Source organism: Notechis scutatus, chromosome Z (assembly GCF_049901735.1).
Source record: "Notechis scutatus isolate UNSWTSFEM ecotype Mainland chromosome Z, rNotScu1.2, whole genome shotgun sequence".
Lineage (NCBI taxonomy): Eukaryota > Metazoa > Chordata > Lepidosauria > Squamata > Elapidae > Notechis > Notechis scutatus.
Genome location: NC_142025.1, coordinates 38636467 through 38652049, shown reverse-complemented (window position 1 = coordinate 38652049; position 15583 = coordinate 38636467). Strand labels below are relative to the sequence as shown.

The 15583-nt window shown below is 35.2% G+C and overlaps 1 protein-coding gene and 1 long non-coding RNA gene across 4 annotated transcripts in view; one reads left to right on the top strand and one right to left on the bottom strand.

Moving 5' to 3' along the window:
• Positions 1–15583, top strand: part of LOC148128827 (uncharacterized) — a 156631-nt gene that overhangs the window by 85777 nt on the left and 55271 nt on the right. The gene's annotated exons all lie outside the window — the stretch shown is intronic.
• Positions 1–15583, bottom strand: part of ETV1 (ETS variant transcription factor 1) — a 138875-nt gene that overhangs the window by 114066 nt on the left and 9226 nt on the right. For all 3 annotated transcript variants that reach the window (XR_015745904.1, XM_087946838.1, XM_087946839.1), the window contains one exon: positions 12459–12512. Coding sequence is in view for 2 of the 3 variants with exons in the window: in XM_087946838.1 (XP_087802964.1) it covers positions 12459–12512 (54 nt within the window). In the remaining variant the exon portion in view is untranslated. The remainder of the gene's footprint in view (positions 1–12458; positions 12513–15583) is intronic.

Here is a 15583-nt window from a genome sequence, read left to right as displayed (position 1 = left end):
TGCCTTTTAAAGTCAAACCCCAATTAATTACATTGCTTTTCCAAATGTAAGTACTAACTATGTCTAATCTAATGAACAGCATATGCTTAGTTCATGTTATGACAGAGCCATTACTTATGTCGATAAACTGCGTACACTTCCCACAGCTGTAATAAAGGACAGGAAAATACTCTAATTAAAGGATACTGAAGACTGTGAAAGGGGGAGGGAGAAGCAATATACTGTTCACATGAGGGTATATAATAGGGTTATTAAAACAGGGACTTCATTGCTATCTTTTCTATGGTCTTTATTGCATTTCACAACCTAGCAATGTTTGCAAAGCACAATGACAAGCTGGATGTTTGTTTTTATTTATAAAGACATGTGCACTTAATATGCTTCCCTCAAGCAAATACTTGCTAACAGCAGTCTATGAGTCTCTCTTTTTTTAACCCAACAAATGTTTGAGAAGCCAAGGCTATTTGGCTTCTCAAACATTTGCTGTTCAAGATTCAAAATTCAAAAAACTCTCTCAAACTAGACTGCTTTTGGACCGATATTCAGGGGTGGGATTCTATCGGTTCTGTCTACATCTGTAGAATCGGTTGCTCTGAAAAGCAGCAAACAGAGAGCATGCATAGATCTGGTTCTATGTCTGCTGCTGTTTTGGCCCACCCACCCGCCCGGGCTCTTACCTGACACCTTTATTTCCTGCATTTTCAACCGCAGCTGCTTTGCGCGACACAGCTGAGGTTGAAAAAGCAGGAAACAAGGGCTTTTCCAATCACTGCACACTTGCACGCAGCGCTGTTCAGCTGTCCAGGCAGCTCAGCAGGTCATAAATTGCACTTGCGCGACTCGCACGTGTGAATGCACACATAACACAGAGCAACAGAATCGGTAGTTATACCGATCGGTTCCCATCCCTGCCTATATTTCATGACTTTCTTGTATTCTGGTTAATCTGTATTTTATTAATATAATGGCTGTATGAAACTTGCATTTATATCTCTACATAAAAACTTTCTGGGATTCTCTAAGTTAAGGGCTATTTTATTTTATTTGCAATTCTCATTAATGGACATTTTTCATTCCAAGATTTTTTTTTCTCTATAGGTATTTGTGTATTAATAATGCATTAATTAGAATCCCTTCTAATATTTTCAATGAAAAAAGACACAGCCTAGAAAAGGTATAGGTAGCTTTATCTGCTTTCCAAAACCCCCTATAAGTGATCAGTTCAAACTTTCTTACTAGGAGTTAGATATTCCTTCCCTACAGCCAAATACTACAGAGAAAGCGGTACACAAGAAAGAAAAGGGGAACCCAACCAAAAGATTATAACAAGCAAAGAATGGCAAAATGAAATTTTGCTTTTGCTGCTGCGGAAGATTCAGCCATAGCATATCTACTGACTTGAATAAACAAGGAATCAAGGATACATATATTGAATCAATCCAAGGTGCACCTTAAATGCCACAAGGAAGTCAAAGGATACGGATCCTGGTTTGTCATATATTTTGCAGCAGTGAGAGGGCAGTTTTGGTTAGCGCTGTGTGCTCACCTCAGAAACAAGGTCACTTCTTTTTTAAAAAATAAAAATTAAATTTCCAAAAGGATTAGAGATCAATACCATCTATATATAGAGAAGGGGGAGCAGGCAGCAATCATTTGTTTTAATAGTGGTAGTGTGCCAGTTGTGGATTAGATCAATAGTGAGGCTATCAAGGTCTTTGTATCCTTCAGAGCTAGGAGTTATATTTTTTTAAAGAAAAAAATGCATCTCCAGAGTCTGCAGAAAAATAATGCACCGAGACCTCCTTATGCTACACAACCATAGATTGAAGAAAAAGAAGAAAGAAAAAAGGCTAACAAGAAACTCACTCACTAGAGAAAAGATAAATCTTCAATCTAAATACAGGTTAATGCTTGGGGCTAACCACAAAATGAAGTTACAGAGGTAAGGGGGGGATAAAGAATCAACTATATTATTAAAATTATTTCACTCACTTTAAGTAAGAGGAAAAAGAAACAACAAGGATCTACCATAAGAATAAAAATGTAATCTATATAAATATTTGTTAGTAGGTAAGATATATTATTTTGACAGGCTTGTGGTTAGCTTTCAGCATAGTTACAGAACAAGATAAAAGAGTATGCTTATACATTGGACCATTTTAAATCAAAATGGGTTAAATAAAAGATGTTCCTTGAAGATGTTTTAGAACAAGGCAAAGTAGACAAAAATGGACTTGATCAGGTTTCTTAACCTTGGACACTGTCCAAAATATGTATTTTTATAGAGTACAGGTAGGTAAGCTTTGAAAATTGATGTTGCTAAGTGAGGCATTTGTTAAGTGAACCATGCCCCATTTTATAACCTTTCTTGCCATAGTTATTAAGTGAATCACTGCAGTTAAATTAGTAACATGGTTGTTAAGTGAATCTGGTTTTTCTGTTGCCTTTGCTTGGTCACAAAAGGTGATCACTTGACCCTGGGACACTGCAACCATCATAAATATGAGTCAGTTGCTAAGCATCTGAATTTTGATTATGTGACCATGAGAACATTGCCATTAAGTATGAAAAATGGTCATAAGTCACTTTTTTCAGTGCTGTTTTAACTTCAAACGGTCACTAAATGAAGTGTTGTAAGTTGAGGACTATCTGTATGTACTTCAATTGCCAAAATTCACCAGTCTCCATAGGAAATTCAATTGAGGAATTGAATACTACACGAGTCAAAAAAAGAGCTGTGAAAATATTTACAGATCCCTCACATCCTGGACATAAACTGTTTCAACTCCTTCCCTCAAAACGAGCACTGCATAGCAGAATAACTAGACACAAGAAGAGTTTTTTCCCAAGCCATCACTCTGCTAAACAAATAATTCCCTCAACACTGTTCAACTATTTGCGAAGTGTACACTACTATTATTATTAATCTTCTCATCACTTATCACCCATCCCCTCCCACTTGTGATTGTAGGACTGTAACTTTGTTGCTTGTGTCCTTACGATTTATATTGACTGTTTCCTAGTATGATTTGATTGTTGATTGTACCCTATGACTATCATTAAGTGTTGTACGTTATGATTCTTGATTCTTAACGAATGTACCTTTTCTTTATGTATACTGAGAGTATTTACACCAAGACAAATCCCTTGTATGTCCAATCACACTTGGCCAATAAAGTATTCTATTCTATTCTAAACTGGATAAATAATCAAGTTCAACTCCTCGGGATCACATTGGCCTATCAATGTAATTCTTTCTGACAATTCAGAGGCAATTTACCATTGCCTTTTTATTTTTACAATTTTATTGATGTCCCAGTGTAGCGTACATTTCTATGATTAAATAGGCAAATGGGCCAAACAGAAATGGTAGATCCATTGGGAAGTCTTAGAGAGCTACAAGGAACATGCTTCAGGACTTATTAAACTCATACAAATTTGGTGTTTAAAATGATAATAATGATGATAATAACAACAAGAACTATGGAAGGTCTAAAGCACTTTGCAGAGAACATAAAATACTTGTGGGGAAAGCTAACCCATTTGGCTCTGTTATTCCTATTAACACACTTAATTTTAAAAACTTGGATATAGTGTGATCTGGTAAAAGGCAGCTTTCTATCTTCCTATAATTTTCTGATACTCAGTTGCTGGAAAATTGGTTTATCTCACATTATACATAAGTAGTAAATATTTAATTCCAGTTGTTCCTTCAAAATTTCCAAAAGAATGCATACATATTTGCAGCATGTTTCTATGTGTGGATTTCAGGGTTTGTCCAGGTCTATATGGAGATGCCTAGAATTAATGTGGATCCTTCTTCAGGCTAGACCTTCCTGCAAAGTTGTCCTCTGAAATGCAAGTCAATGCAGATTCAGGTTCAGAACATCAGAAAGTGCTACAAAGCTTAACATACTAAATAGAACAAAAGAACAAAAGTTGAATATATGTCAATAATTCTCTAAATCCTCTGCTGATGACAGTAATGAGATCACAGCAGATACAATCAGCAATTCCAAAAATGATTCCAGAAAGAGAAATGACTGAGGACATACCAGAAATTAATGCAAAAATATTATCCCCTTAGAAACTATTTGCAAGATCAGGTGGACCTTCAGTCTCCTCTACAGTGTTCTTCTTACAGTATCTTTACCTAGAGAAATGTATATTTTTTTTCTGAATTGTATCAGGAAGAATGACATAAACCATTTTCTGCCAGAAAATGCATGTAGTTCCATCCTTACCTTTCTCTGTCTTCCTAGTTAACTTGCAAAGGATTTATCCATTCCATTTTGTATATACAGAGGGATCAAGTGCTAGCAATCTGGAATGGTGCACTGTTCCACCAACTTGAAAATCTGTACAGTATTCTGTTAGTCCCCAAAAACACACTTGGGCAAAATACTAGAAGTTTCCTGAGTATTGGTATAACCGCACACATGAACGCACACACAAACCCCCAGTCAACAATAAATACAATTTTTACGTGTCATTGGTAATGTTTGCAAACTCTTCTGCTACAAAAATGTTATATATATGTAAGTAGGTGGTTGGGTTTTCTTTAAGTTTAAAGTCTATAAAGTCAGCACCAGGCATATTGTGGTATTAAAATCAAGAACTATCATTGAAAAGGACTTACTTCCAAAGTAGCCACTCACTGTATTTCTAGGAAGTCATCCATGCCAATAATGATTTCAGGGTAAGTAGGAACAAATGAGAAGATACATTCCCTCGGGTATTCTAATTGCAAGCTATGAAAAAGCTTTAGAAGTTAATAAGGTAAAGGTAAATTTCTGCTGTCTAGTCATGTCTGACTGTAGGAGGGCAGTGCTCATCTCAATTGCTTGGCTGAAGGATCCAGTGTTGTCAGAAGACATTTCTGTGGTCATGTGGCCAACATGATTGTATGCCGAGATGCACAGAACACTGGTACTTTCCCACCTAAATGGTATCTGTTTATCTATTCACATTTGCATGCTTTAGAACTGGTAGATGGTCAGAAGCTGGGGTAAGGAGGGAGCTCACCCCATCATGAGGTGCTTGGATTTTGAACCCTGGCTATCAGCTTTCCAGTCGAACTGTCATTTCCCCTTTTATAGATTAATATCAGAACCTTTTATTGGTTCTGGAATGAGTAAAAAGAGCCAACAAAGATCATAAAAAGTGTAGTCTTAGCTTAAGTGGCTTCCAGTTCTTGTCAGTGCTCCTGCTGCATTATTTCTAACAACTTTATTTATATTTCATGCTTCTAGGCCACCAATTTTCCTCAAGGAAGGACTCTAATTAGTAGATTTCAAGGGCAATCCTGAGTATAGGCCCCAAACAACTCAGTGGAAGTGCATATGTAAGATATATGCTAAGACAAGTTTATTATGTTTATGGGAGACTATCTTGTTTCTTGGGTTTCCTTCCAGGTCTGAAATATATATCTTTGGGGAATTGTGTTCAATCCTTTTTTTTCTGGTTTTTTAGAAAATAGACCTCTTTTATTAGGCTTTTCTAGTCTGAAGGGTTTTTTATTGGGTGTTAATTGTTTGTTTCTTGTTGTCAGTTCCCTTCAACATCCCCTGGGAAGGAAGGATGAAAACTAATTGAATTAATAATAAGGAAGAAAAATAGAAGGAGAAAGTTAATCAAAAACAAAATCAGGATCAGAAGAAAAGGATTATGCTTTTAGATATTCTTTTTGACTGACAAGAAAAAGGAACATCCCAAATGTGGAGTACAGTTTTCTTCGTGTTTTCCCCATTCAATTTTTGTCATTATTGTGCAAGGCCTACACAAAAGAAGGCCCTTTGTTTTCTTTGGTTGTTTTCATGTTCAGTTCTTTAATTGCCAAGCATAAAGAGATTATACAATCATTGTAACATTAATCTGCGTATGAAAGCCAGCCATAACAGACCACAAACAAATCTTTCATAGCAATAATACACTGCTCAAAAAAATAAAGGGAACACTTAAACAACACAATGTAACTCCAAGTCAATCACACTTCTGTGAAATCAAACTGTCCACTTAGGTAGCAACACTGATTGACAATCAATTTCACATGCTGTTGTGCAAATGGAATAGACAACAGGTGGAAAGCATAGGCAGTTAGCAAGACATCCCCAATAAAGGAGTGGTTCTGCAGGTGGTGACCACAGACCACTTCCCAGTTCCTATGCTTTCTGGCTGATGGTTTGGTCACTTTTGAATGCTGGCGGTGCTTCTCACTCTAGTGGTAGCATGAGACGGCATCTACAACCCACACAAGTGGCTCCGATAGTGCAGCTCATCCAGGATGGCACATCAATGCAAGCTGTGGCAAGAAGGTTTGCTGTGTCTGTCAGCGTAGTGTCCAGAGCATGGAGGCTGTTATGAACTAACAAAAAACCATTTAATAAAACTTATTAACATTATGTTAAGCAGGCTTGAAATCCTGCACTTTGGATTGGCCCTTGGATAGCAAACTGGGATTGGTCCTCACGGAGCAACCTGATTGGCTATTAGTTTAACATCTTTCATTGGCCAAAAGTTAAGCATGTGGACACAGGTCATTGGTTAACAGGTCAGTAGCTAGCTCTATAAAAGGGCTACTGCTGCCTAAGGGTTTTTGCTCTCTGTTTCTGATCTTTAATAAAGAGTTGAAGTTCACTAAGTCACTGACTCGTCTCAATTACTTGCACCCATGCCCAGAATATAACACAGGCGCTATCAGGAGACAGACCAGTACATCAGGAGACGTGGAGGAGGTCATAGGAGGGCAACAACCCAGCATCAGAACCGCTACCTCCACCTTTGTGCAAGGAGGGACAGGAGGAGCACTGCCAGAGCCCTGCAAAATGACCTCCAGCGGGCCACAAATGTGCATGTGGCTGCTCAAACGGTCAGAAACAGACTCCATGAGGGTGGTATGAGGGCCCAACGTCCACAGGTGGGGGTTGTGCTTACAGCCCAACACCGTGCAGGATGTTTTGGCATTTGCCAGAGAACACCAAGATTGGCAAATTCACCACTGGCATCCTGTGCTCTTCACAGATGAAAGCAGGTTCACACTGAGCACATGTGACAGACGTGACAGGGTTTGGAGACGCTGTGGAGAATGTTCTGCTGCCTGCAACATCCTCCAGCATGACCGGTTTGGCAGTGGGTCAGTAATGGTGTGGGGTGGCATTTCTTTAGGGGGCCGCACAGCCCTCCATGTGCTCGCCAGAGGTAGCCTGACTGCCATTAGGTACCGAGATGAGATCCTCAGACCCCTTGTGAGACCATATTCTGCTGTGGTTGGTCCTCAGTTCCTCCTAATGCAAGACAATGCTAGACCTCATGTGGCTGGAGTGTGTCAGCAGTTCCTGCAAGATGAAGGCATTGATGCTATGGACTAGCCCGCCCGTTCCCCAGACCTGAATCCAATTGAGCACATCTGGGACATCATGTCTCCCCATCCATCCACCAACGCCACGTTGCACCACAGACTGTCCAGGAGTTGGGGGATGCTTTAGTCCAGGTGTGGGAGGAGATCTCTCAGGAGCATGCCCAGGCAGTGTAGGGAGGTCATACAGGCACGTGGAGGCCACACACACTACTGAGCCTCATTTTGACTTGTTTTAAGGACATTACATCAAAGTTGGATCAGCCTGTAGTGTTTTTTTCCACTTTAATTTTGAGTGTAACTCCAAATCCAGACCTCCATGGGTTGCTAAATTTGATTTCCATTGATAATTTTTGTGTGATTTTGTTGTTAGCACATTCAACTATGTAATGAACAAAGTATTTAATAAGAATATTTCATTCATTCAGATCTAGGATATCTTATTTTTGTGTTCCCTTTATTTTTTTGAGCAGTGTATATAACAAAGGGAAGTCTTACAATTTAGTGTCAAGATATTTGTCAAAAGGAGCTACTGGCATACAATCCATGCTTCCGACTACATTAAAATCAGAACATGTAAAAGCAAGAGCCTAGGTAATTCCTTTGTAATGAAACATAGAAAATCTTGCTGGAATATTTCAGTCAGTTCCAGAATTCTTGACAGTAGTCATTTCAAACATCAGAAGACTTCATGACAAAATCTTTTTGCATCTTTTAAGGCAAAGTATGAGAAGAAGGCCATTTTTTCATGAGTATCCTGCTACAGAGGCTTCTTTTCAATGACGCAAATTACGTCATTATTTAAGAATAATCTCAGTACAATTAAAGATAAAATAACTCACTCGACATTCTCTGTTTTGGGGATTTAAGGAAACTCATGTAACTTCATTCTACAAAGGTCTGTAATTAATCCAAATTAAGCTTGGCTGTTTTTCTCCTTCACCTATCAGTATTGAAAACTAGTCATCAAAATAGAATCAGAACTGGTTGGTAACCAAAGAAAAGAAAATTGTGTAATCCATAACTTGTCGTCTTTCCATTTTACCCTTTAAACATGTACAGTATATATGCATGCATGCACACACACACACACACACACACACACACACACACACACATTCTTTTATCAACAAAATGTAAACTTATCAATTTGTGCATGCGTATGCACAAATACTTGTGTGTGTGTGTGTGTGTGTGTGTGTATATATATAGATACACACACACATACATATACACACACATACATATATATATACATACATACATACATACACACACACCATATACACTGACAAAACTCTCTAAATTTCTGCTTACACATATTTAAAACTTTCATTCCAAGCAATATTTTATAGAGTTCACTGCACAATCTGTATAATTTTGTTTCTATTGCTGAATTAATTTCCCAACAAATAGAAATATTCTGGCTCTTTAAATAGGAAGAACAAGGAAAAATAATATTGTTCATTGATTTGAGTTGCAATGATAATCAGAAAATATCAAGCACACAATTCCAAAAGTGTGTTAGTGTCTGTCTGAGAAACAATTTCAAAAGGTTAAATAGGCAAGCCCACTTGCTACAGGAATAAAATATTTGGATTAAAATATATCAAACCTTTTAAAGATGGTTGATAGTATTTTAATTTTGTTTAAGTCTCTGTAGATACAGCACAGCAATTGTATACAGATCCATCTGTACATAAACAGAAGACTATTTATCTGAACAGATAATCTTTAGCTCCATCACTAACACATTAATGTCTGAAGGGCTAAGGTTCACTTAAGAAAACCTGACCATCTTTGACAGGATTTTACATAAAGAATATGTGGCCCTTCTATAAGAATCATTGACTTATTTTTGTGTCAATTGTAAAATAAAATGTTGATAAAGCTTTGCATTCCTCAGTAGGGTAGGTTTGATTATCTCAAATTGGTTTTGCGCTTAGCACAGAGATCTGCTTAATTGAAGATAATTGTTCCAAATTTGAAATATTTTTACCTATGATCAAAACATAAAATTATGTGAAATCCCCATTGGTGGTCCATGTGTGAATCTGTTTCAAATTCAGTCTTATAAAATCAATGAAGTGATAATGAAAGCATTTTATTTGCAAATATAGTCTCTAATAAAATCATGTATAAATTCTTTTTAAATATAATAAGTAAGTTAATCATGCTTTAAAGTTAAGATTTCACCTTTACTTATGTCATATCATTTTTTCAACACTATTATTAAAATTAGGTTTATTTATCACACTTAGAAACTGCCCATCTTTCTCACTGAAGAACATTAATTAACGTCATTTGAAAGGTTTTTTTTTCAATTTACAACTTAAGAAAGGAACTGAAAAAAAGTTAATCTTCTAGCTTGTTAAAATAGGAAATGTTTGCCAAGGAACTTGATTTTGAGAAGGAAACCATAGCAATTAATTTAAGCTTTCACATCAATTGCAGGAGAATATACTATTCCATAATTATGGATATTTTTTCAGTATTTAACCAATGATGAATATTAAAAGAAAAGAATTAAAATTACAGTGTGAAGAACATATAGAAGATCTGGAGAAAATATCATGTTATAATAACACTAAAGGACCATTTGAAATTATAGGATGTCTTTTGAAGTGAAACAAATAATAATGGATGATTGATTCATTGTGATGCTAATGACAACGGATGGTGCCTTGCCTTTCTTCAAATAGGACAATCATGGCAGATAACCATTTAAACAAATTTTAAAAATGAATTTTAAATTCAGATAACATTATTAGTAGTACCACAATATTTGACTGAAGAAAATGATCTTACCAGATTTCCAAGACATTATGCTCTCCACCATGCTGATTCTTCCTTTCCTAGCCAGTTTGGTCTAGTGGTTTCACCTACTGGGCTAGTGAGAATTCTAGTCTCACCTCAGGCATGAAAACAAGCTGAGTGATCTTGGACCACTCCCTCTCTTTCAGCCCAACCCACCTCACAGGGTTGTTGTGGGGAAAATAGGAAGAGGAAGAATGATTAAGTAAGTTTGCCACCTTGAGATATTTATAAAAATAACAGCAGCAGGATAAAAAAAGTAAACTGCACATATTTCTCAAAGGTGTAGTGTGCCAATCAAGTGCATTAATCAACAATATAGTGTTTCCAGTGTTGACGATTTACACCAAGTTCACTAGCATATCTACAGTGTAACTGGATCAAAAGTCCAAGAAACAAGTTTAATAACCATGAGCTCCAAGAATGGAAAAACAAGAACAAATAAACTTATTTGGGAAGACATGAATAGTAACTACCCATATTTTTTAAGAATACAAGAATAGCCATTGTGCATTAAAGAGGATCTATTAATTGACAGAAGATTTTCCCTGTTCTGAGGTTGCAAGAACATAGAGAAATGAAAAAAATATATAAATTGCTGAATAAATGCATAAATGTTCTGAAAAGCAATAAGTGATTGATAAGCCAATTCATATATCCAATTTATGTACATGATGAACACACATTATTGCATAACAGGTTTGCCCTTTGCTTTGCTCCCTTAAATTCATCACTGGAGGCTTTTGCAAATAATTAGCTATTAGCAAACAATGAGGTGGATCAAATGAAGAGATATTAGTCAACCATAAAATCTTTCCATTAAGTGTTCTTTGAAATAAACAGCACATGAATCTTAATACAAATCCCAGCACATTTTAAGGAGTGCTTTTTACAGCCACATACTATTCTGGTTTTTTTTAGCCTATATTTACCATAAATCCATCTTCCACTTTCTATTTCTGACTTAGTGTGATTTAAAATTAGTTGGGTAGTCTTTCTGAGTTTACTTTACTCATGAGAAGTGACAACTTTCTTGACTCCTCTGCTTCCTGCTCTAAAAAAGCCCCATGGGAGGAGCTTTACTTTATGTTTTGCCTTTAAGTTTTAATTAAAATGTAGGAAGGCTACTGATTGCTGAAGAACAGGATGGATAATGAAAGACATTCACACATATCTTTGGTCACTTTGTGAGGTAAATGCATGAATGCCACTCTCCACCTGACAATTTAACTCCTATTTTCTTCTTCTTTCGGTAGGAGAGAATCAAAAGCTATTTCCTTTCATAAAAATGAGAACAGTTATAAAAGTGGAGAAAAAATGTTGAATTAGCATTAAATTTAGTGGTTGTATTTGCAGCACAAAAACCAAAATGAAATCCTATGTAAGAACCAATTATTACTGTACATGCTGTAATTAGGCTATCCTGCTAATACCCAGCAACTACAATCTTGAAAATTCAATTGTTGGCTAACAGATTGCTTGACTCCTATATTCCTCAGTTTTGCTTTGCCTCAAAGTTGCCTTCTATACATCTTACTCCCTTTCTTATTTATTTATTTTTTGCCAATTAAAACAAAGAAACACTGGTAGTGGTAGCTGGTTTTAAGAATACAAAGTGACTGTAAATTTGGATGAGAGACTACATACTTCTCAGAATCACATTCCAGAATCACTGACAAAAACACATCATGCCATTTATATAGACTATAAATGACAATTAATTACTTTTACTATTTATTACTTCCCATGTTCTCTTAAAAACTGTACTATTCTTGATAGTAATAGTTAATTGTTTTTGAAGGTCCTCTGATTGCACATCACTAGACCATCTAGATGGAATACCACTTCCTGTTAAGCACCATTTTTATTATTACTATTACTATCATCATCATTATTGTTGTTGTTGTTGTTAGTATTATTTTAGATTCCAGTGCTGATTGGAGATAATAGAGAAAGACATTAGGCTCTCATATTATGCTGATTTTACTAGAAAAAATCATCTATTTCCCCATTCTGGAAAACATACTCTTTTTCGCCAGTATATCTACAAAATTAAATAAATGTGGAAAAGGGGGAGGAGGAAAGACAGATGGACACTGGCTTTTCAATCAATCTATTTGTTGTTGTTGCAATTCAGGGAGGGTTCTCTCTCTATATTTTTACACTGGGATCATGGATTGACAATCTCCTGTTCTAAGTAACTACTGGCTAAAGGAAAAGATATACATGCTGAAAATATTTTCTTTCTTCTTTTTTTTTAAAAGAAAGAGTTAAAAAGTGCTATACTTACAACTCTCCGCTTGGTAGTCTGGTACAAACTGCTCATCATTATCAGGTACCTGAGCTGAAGATAATGTAAGGGAGAAAATGAAAGAAATAATTTATTAGAAATAATAATTAGGAAAAGAAGGAAAATATTTCTAACTTAGGACTAGCCAAATCATGAAGAAATTCCACTTTACACAAAACAAAAATATTAAATGATTATGGGAATCAACTGCAAATGAAGATGCACTGAGAAATTCTGCACTTGAGGTTACATTAATCAGCATTGAGCACAAGCATCCAATATATTGGACATACCTCACAAGAGCCAAACATTTATTTCAATAAGTAGGGTGATGTATTAGTCACTAAATACTTTCATGCTTAAACTAGGTAGAGAACAGTTAACCTACATTAGATTTATGGTTTTATCTTGCCAGCATTTAGGAGGTAGAATTGCATTTATTTAGCAATAAATTAAGCTAATATCATTAAGGCAACCAACCAAGGAGTCAAACAGAATACAGGCTGAGTCCCACTGAAGCTTTTCAGGCTTCTACCTTAGTATTCCTGTAACATTTGAGAGGAAAAATAACAAGGAAGAAAGTGGGGAAGACAAAAAAAGATACATTTCCCTTTCAATTTATGAAATTCTAGAACACATCTAAATTAGTGTTATAAAACATTTCATACTCTTCACTCCAAAGCAATTATCTTTTTTTTAAAAAAGCACATTTGGAAATCTGTTTCCATACCTTTAAGAGAGTTTGTTGTTAAACATTTACAGTTTGGAATGGGATTATAAAAGGTTTCTTGCGTGATATGTACAGTAGTTAATAGGATTCAGAACTCATTCATTAATATAGTAAAATATCATCCAAAATACAAAATATAGTTACAAAATATATTCCTATACTATGTCCCCAAATTCTTGAATATAATTAAAAGTTTATCTTTGTGCGCGCTTGACTAGAATTCAGTCATTTTTAGCCCTGGGAAACTTACCTTCTAGCTAATGATCCTAGACATAGCAAGATAATCCACAGTAAAGCTCCTTCTTTAGAAAGTATTCTTTTTAATTTTATTACTTCAACTAGAATTCACTTTAAGAGCTAGTAATCAACCAAACATTTTCACTGCTATGAATTTATTACTAGAATGAAAGCATTACCTGGATGTCCGAATAAAATTAATGCATACATCTATAAGTTAACTTATAGCAAATAAGTTTATAAACTAACTTAACTATAAGCTAACAGCATGTACTAGTACATATTAGCAAATATTTTTAAAAACAAAATTTTAACTACACTTCCATATTTATTTCTTCTTTGATAGTTTCCTATTTCTTTTCCTTATTTAAAGCTTATTGGACAATGGTAGCATTAAATGGTAAAGCCAGTACTGTTTTAAGCAGGCTATCTAATTTAAAATCACTATAGAGAAGTTAATGTAAAATTGTCCATATAAGGAGAAACCTGAAAGAGGGTGATTGAAGTATTTCTGAAGTTGTGATCCAAAGAGCTTTAACTTAAGTGAAGAACTAGGGCTAAACTTATTTTCTTTGAACTTACTGCAACCTAAAGCCTCCCTTTAATTCCAGGATCAATCTGTCTTGTAGGACAAAAATGTTGTTTGGAAACAAGATTTGTCTAAAAGCATCTTGGCTAATAAACAATGTTGGTATTGTTTCAAATTTTCAGATCACATCATAAACACAAATGCTTATTCATAATTCTGTTAATTGGACATCATTAATAGTATTCAGCTCAAAATGTATTAACATATAAGCAACATCAACTATGCAACCACTGTGAATTATTCTATTTCCATACGCAGAGAGAGAACTGCTAATATTTTCTCTTTTCATGGTGCAAAAAATTATCCTAGAGTAACAATTACTCCTAATATGATTTCCACACTCTGCACTAGCAGTTTATATGAACCACTGGAACTGCAATATGAACAGATGATAAGCTAAAGATATATTACGGATTTCTCCTATTTATTCTCCATTATTCACATAGAAGGCTGTCCACTGTAATTCACATTTCTCCTTTTAAAATCTAGTGGAATAGCAGGTACAATTAACCATTATTCCTTTACTATAATAAACTTCAATGTTCTTAATATCCTCTAAGGAATTTGTCTTTCAGGAAGTCAGCATATCTTTCTGGCTTCACAGGAACTCTCTGAGTTAGATTTTGTACGACTTTATCACATTAAAAGCTAGATTTTTCATATTAAGCTGCAACATTTAACTCCTGTTCTCACTGATTCATGAGCCAAAAAAGAAAATGAAAACTTACCAGCAGCACTCTACAAGTTGTTGCATTCAGATCAAAAATAAAGGATTTCTTTCTGCCCTGCATTTTTAGCAATGCAAAAGTTCCTAGACTAATTGCTAAAATGTGTAAACATATTTAAACAGTTGGAGAGAATTATTCTGAATGATTAAACCTAACTTTTAGAATGTCACCTGTAACTTCAATCTCACTATGTTGAAATAAAGGCATTTTAAAACACAAAGCAAAACAAAATTATGAGTCACATAAATGAGTGGAGAAGTTTTAAAGCATACACCCTTCAGCAAATATAATTCCAATGTACCTGCATTTTTTATAACTTGAGCTAGTACCATATTCTCAAATTGATCAGTGGCATACTTATTATTGTTCTTATAAATAAGAAAAGACAAAGTTTAAACTTTTGCTAAATACTACATTATCACACCACCTCTTTAACAGCTGTGTTCTTTGCTGTGTAATAGTGACAGCTGTAGCTGGTTTCCACAGAAATTTCCCCCCAAAAGAAGAAAATTAGTATATGCTATTTTATAAAATAAAAGCAAAGTTATAGCATATTTTAAATGTGGGATTACATCTTAAGTCTTGAACATAGCAATTTATGAAATCTTGTCCAGTTTTAAATTGACATATTTGTTTTCTTCTGAAGTAAACAATCTATCTTGAACAAGCACTCAATGGCTACAATTAAGTAGAAATAAAATATCCTTCATTACAAGAAACACACAAAAAATTAGAAGAAATATTAAACATTCAAGATACAAAACTCAATAAGCTTCATTTAGATAGTATCAGCCCATCATGATTTCTCTACTCTTCAAATAAAATCAAAAGCAGTAGTTGA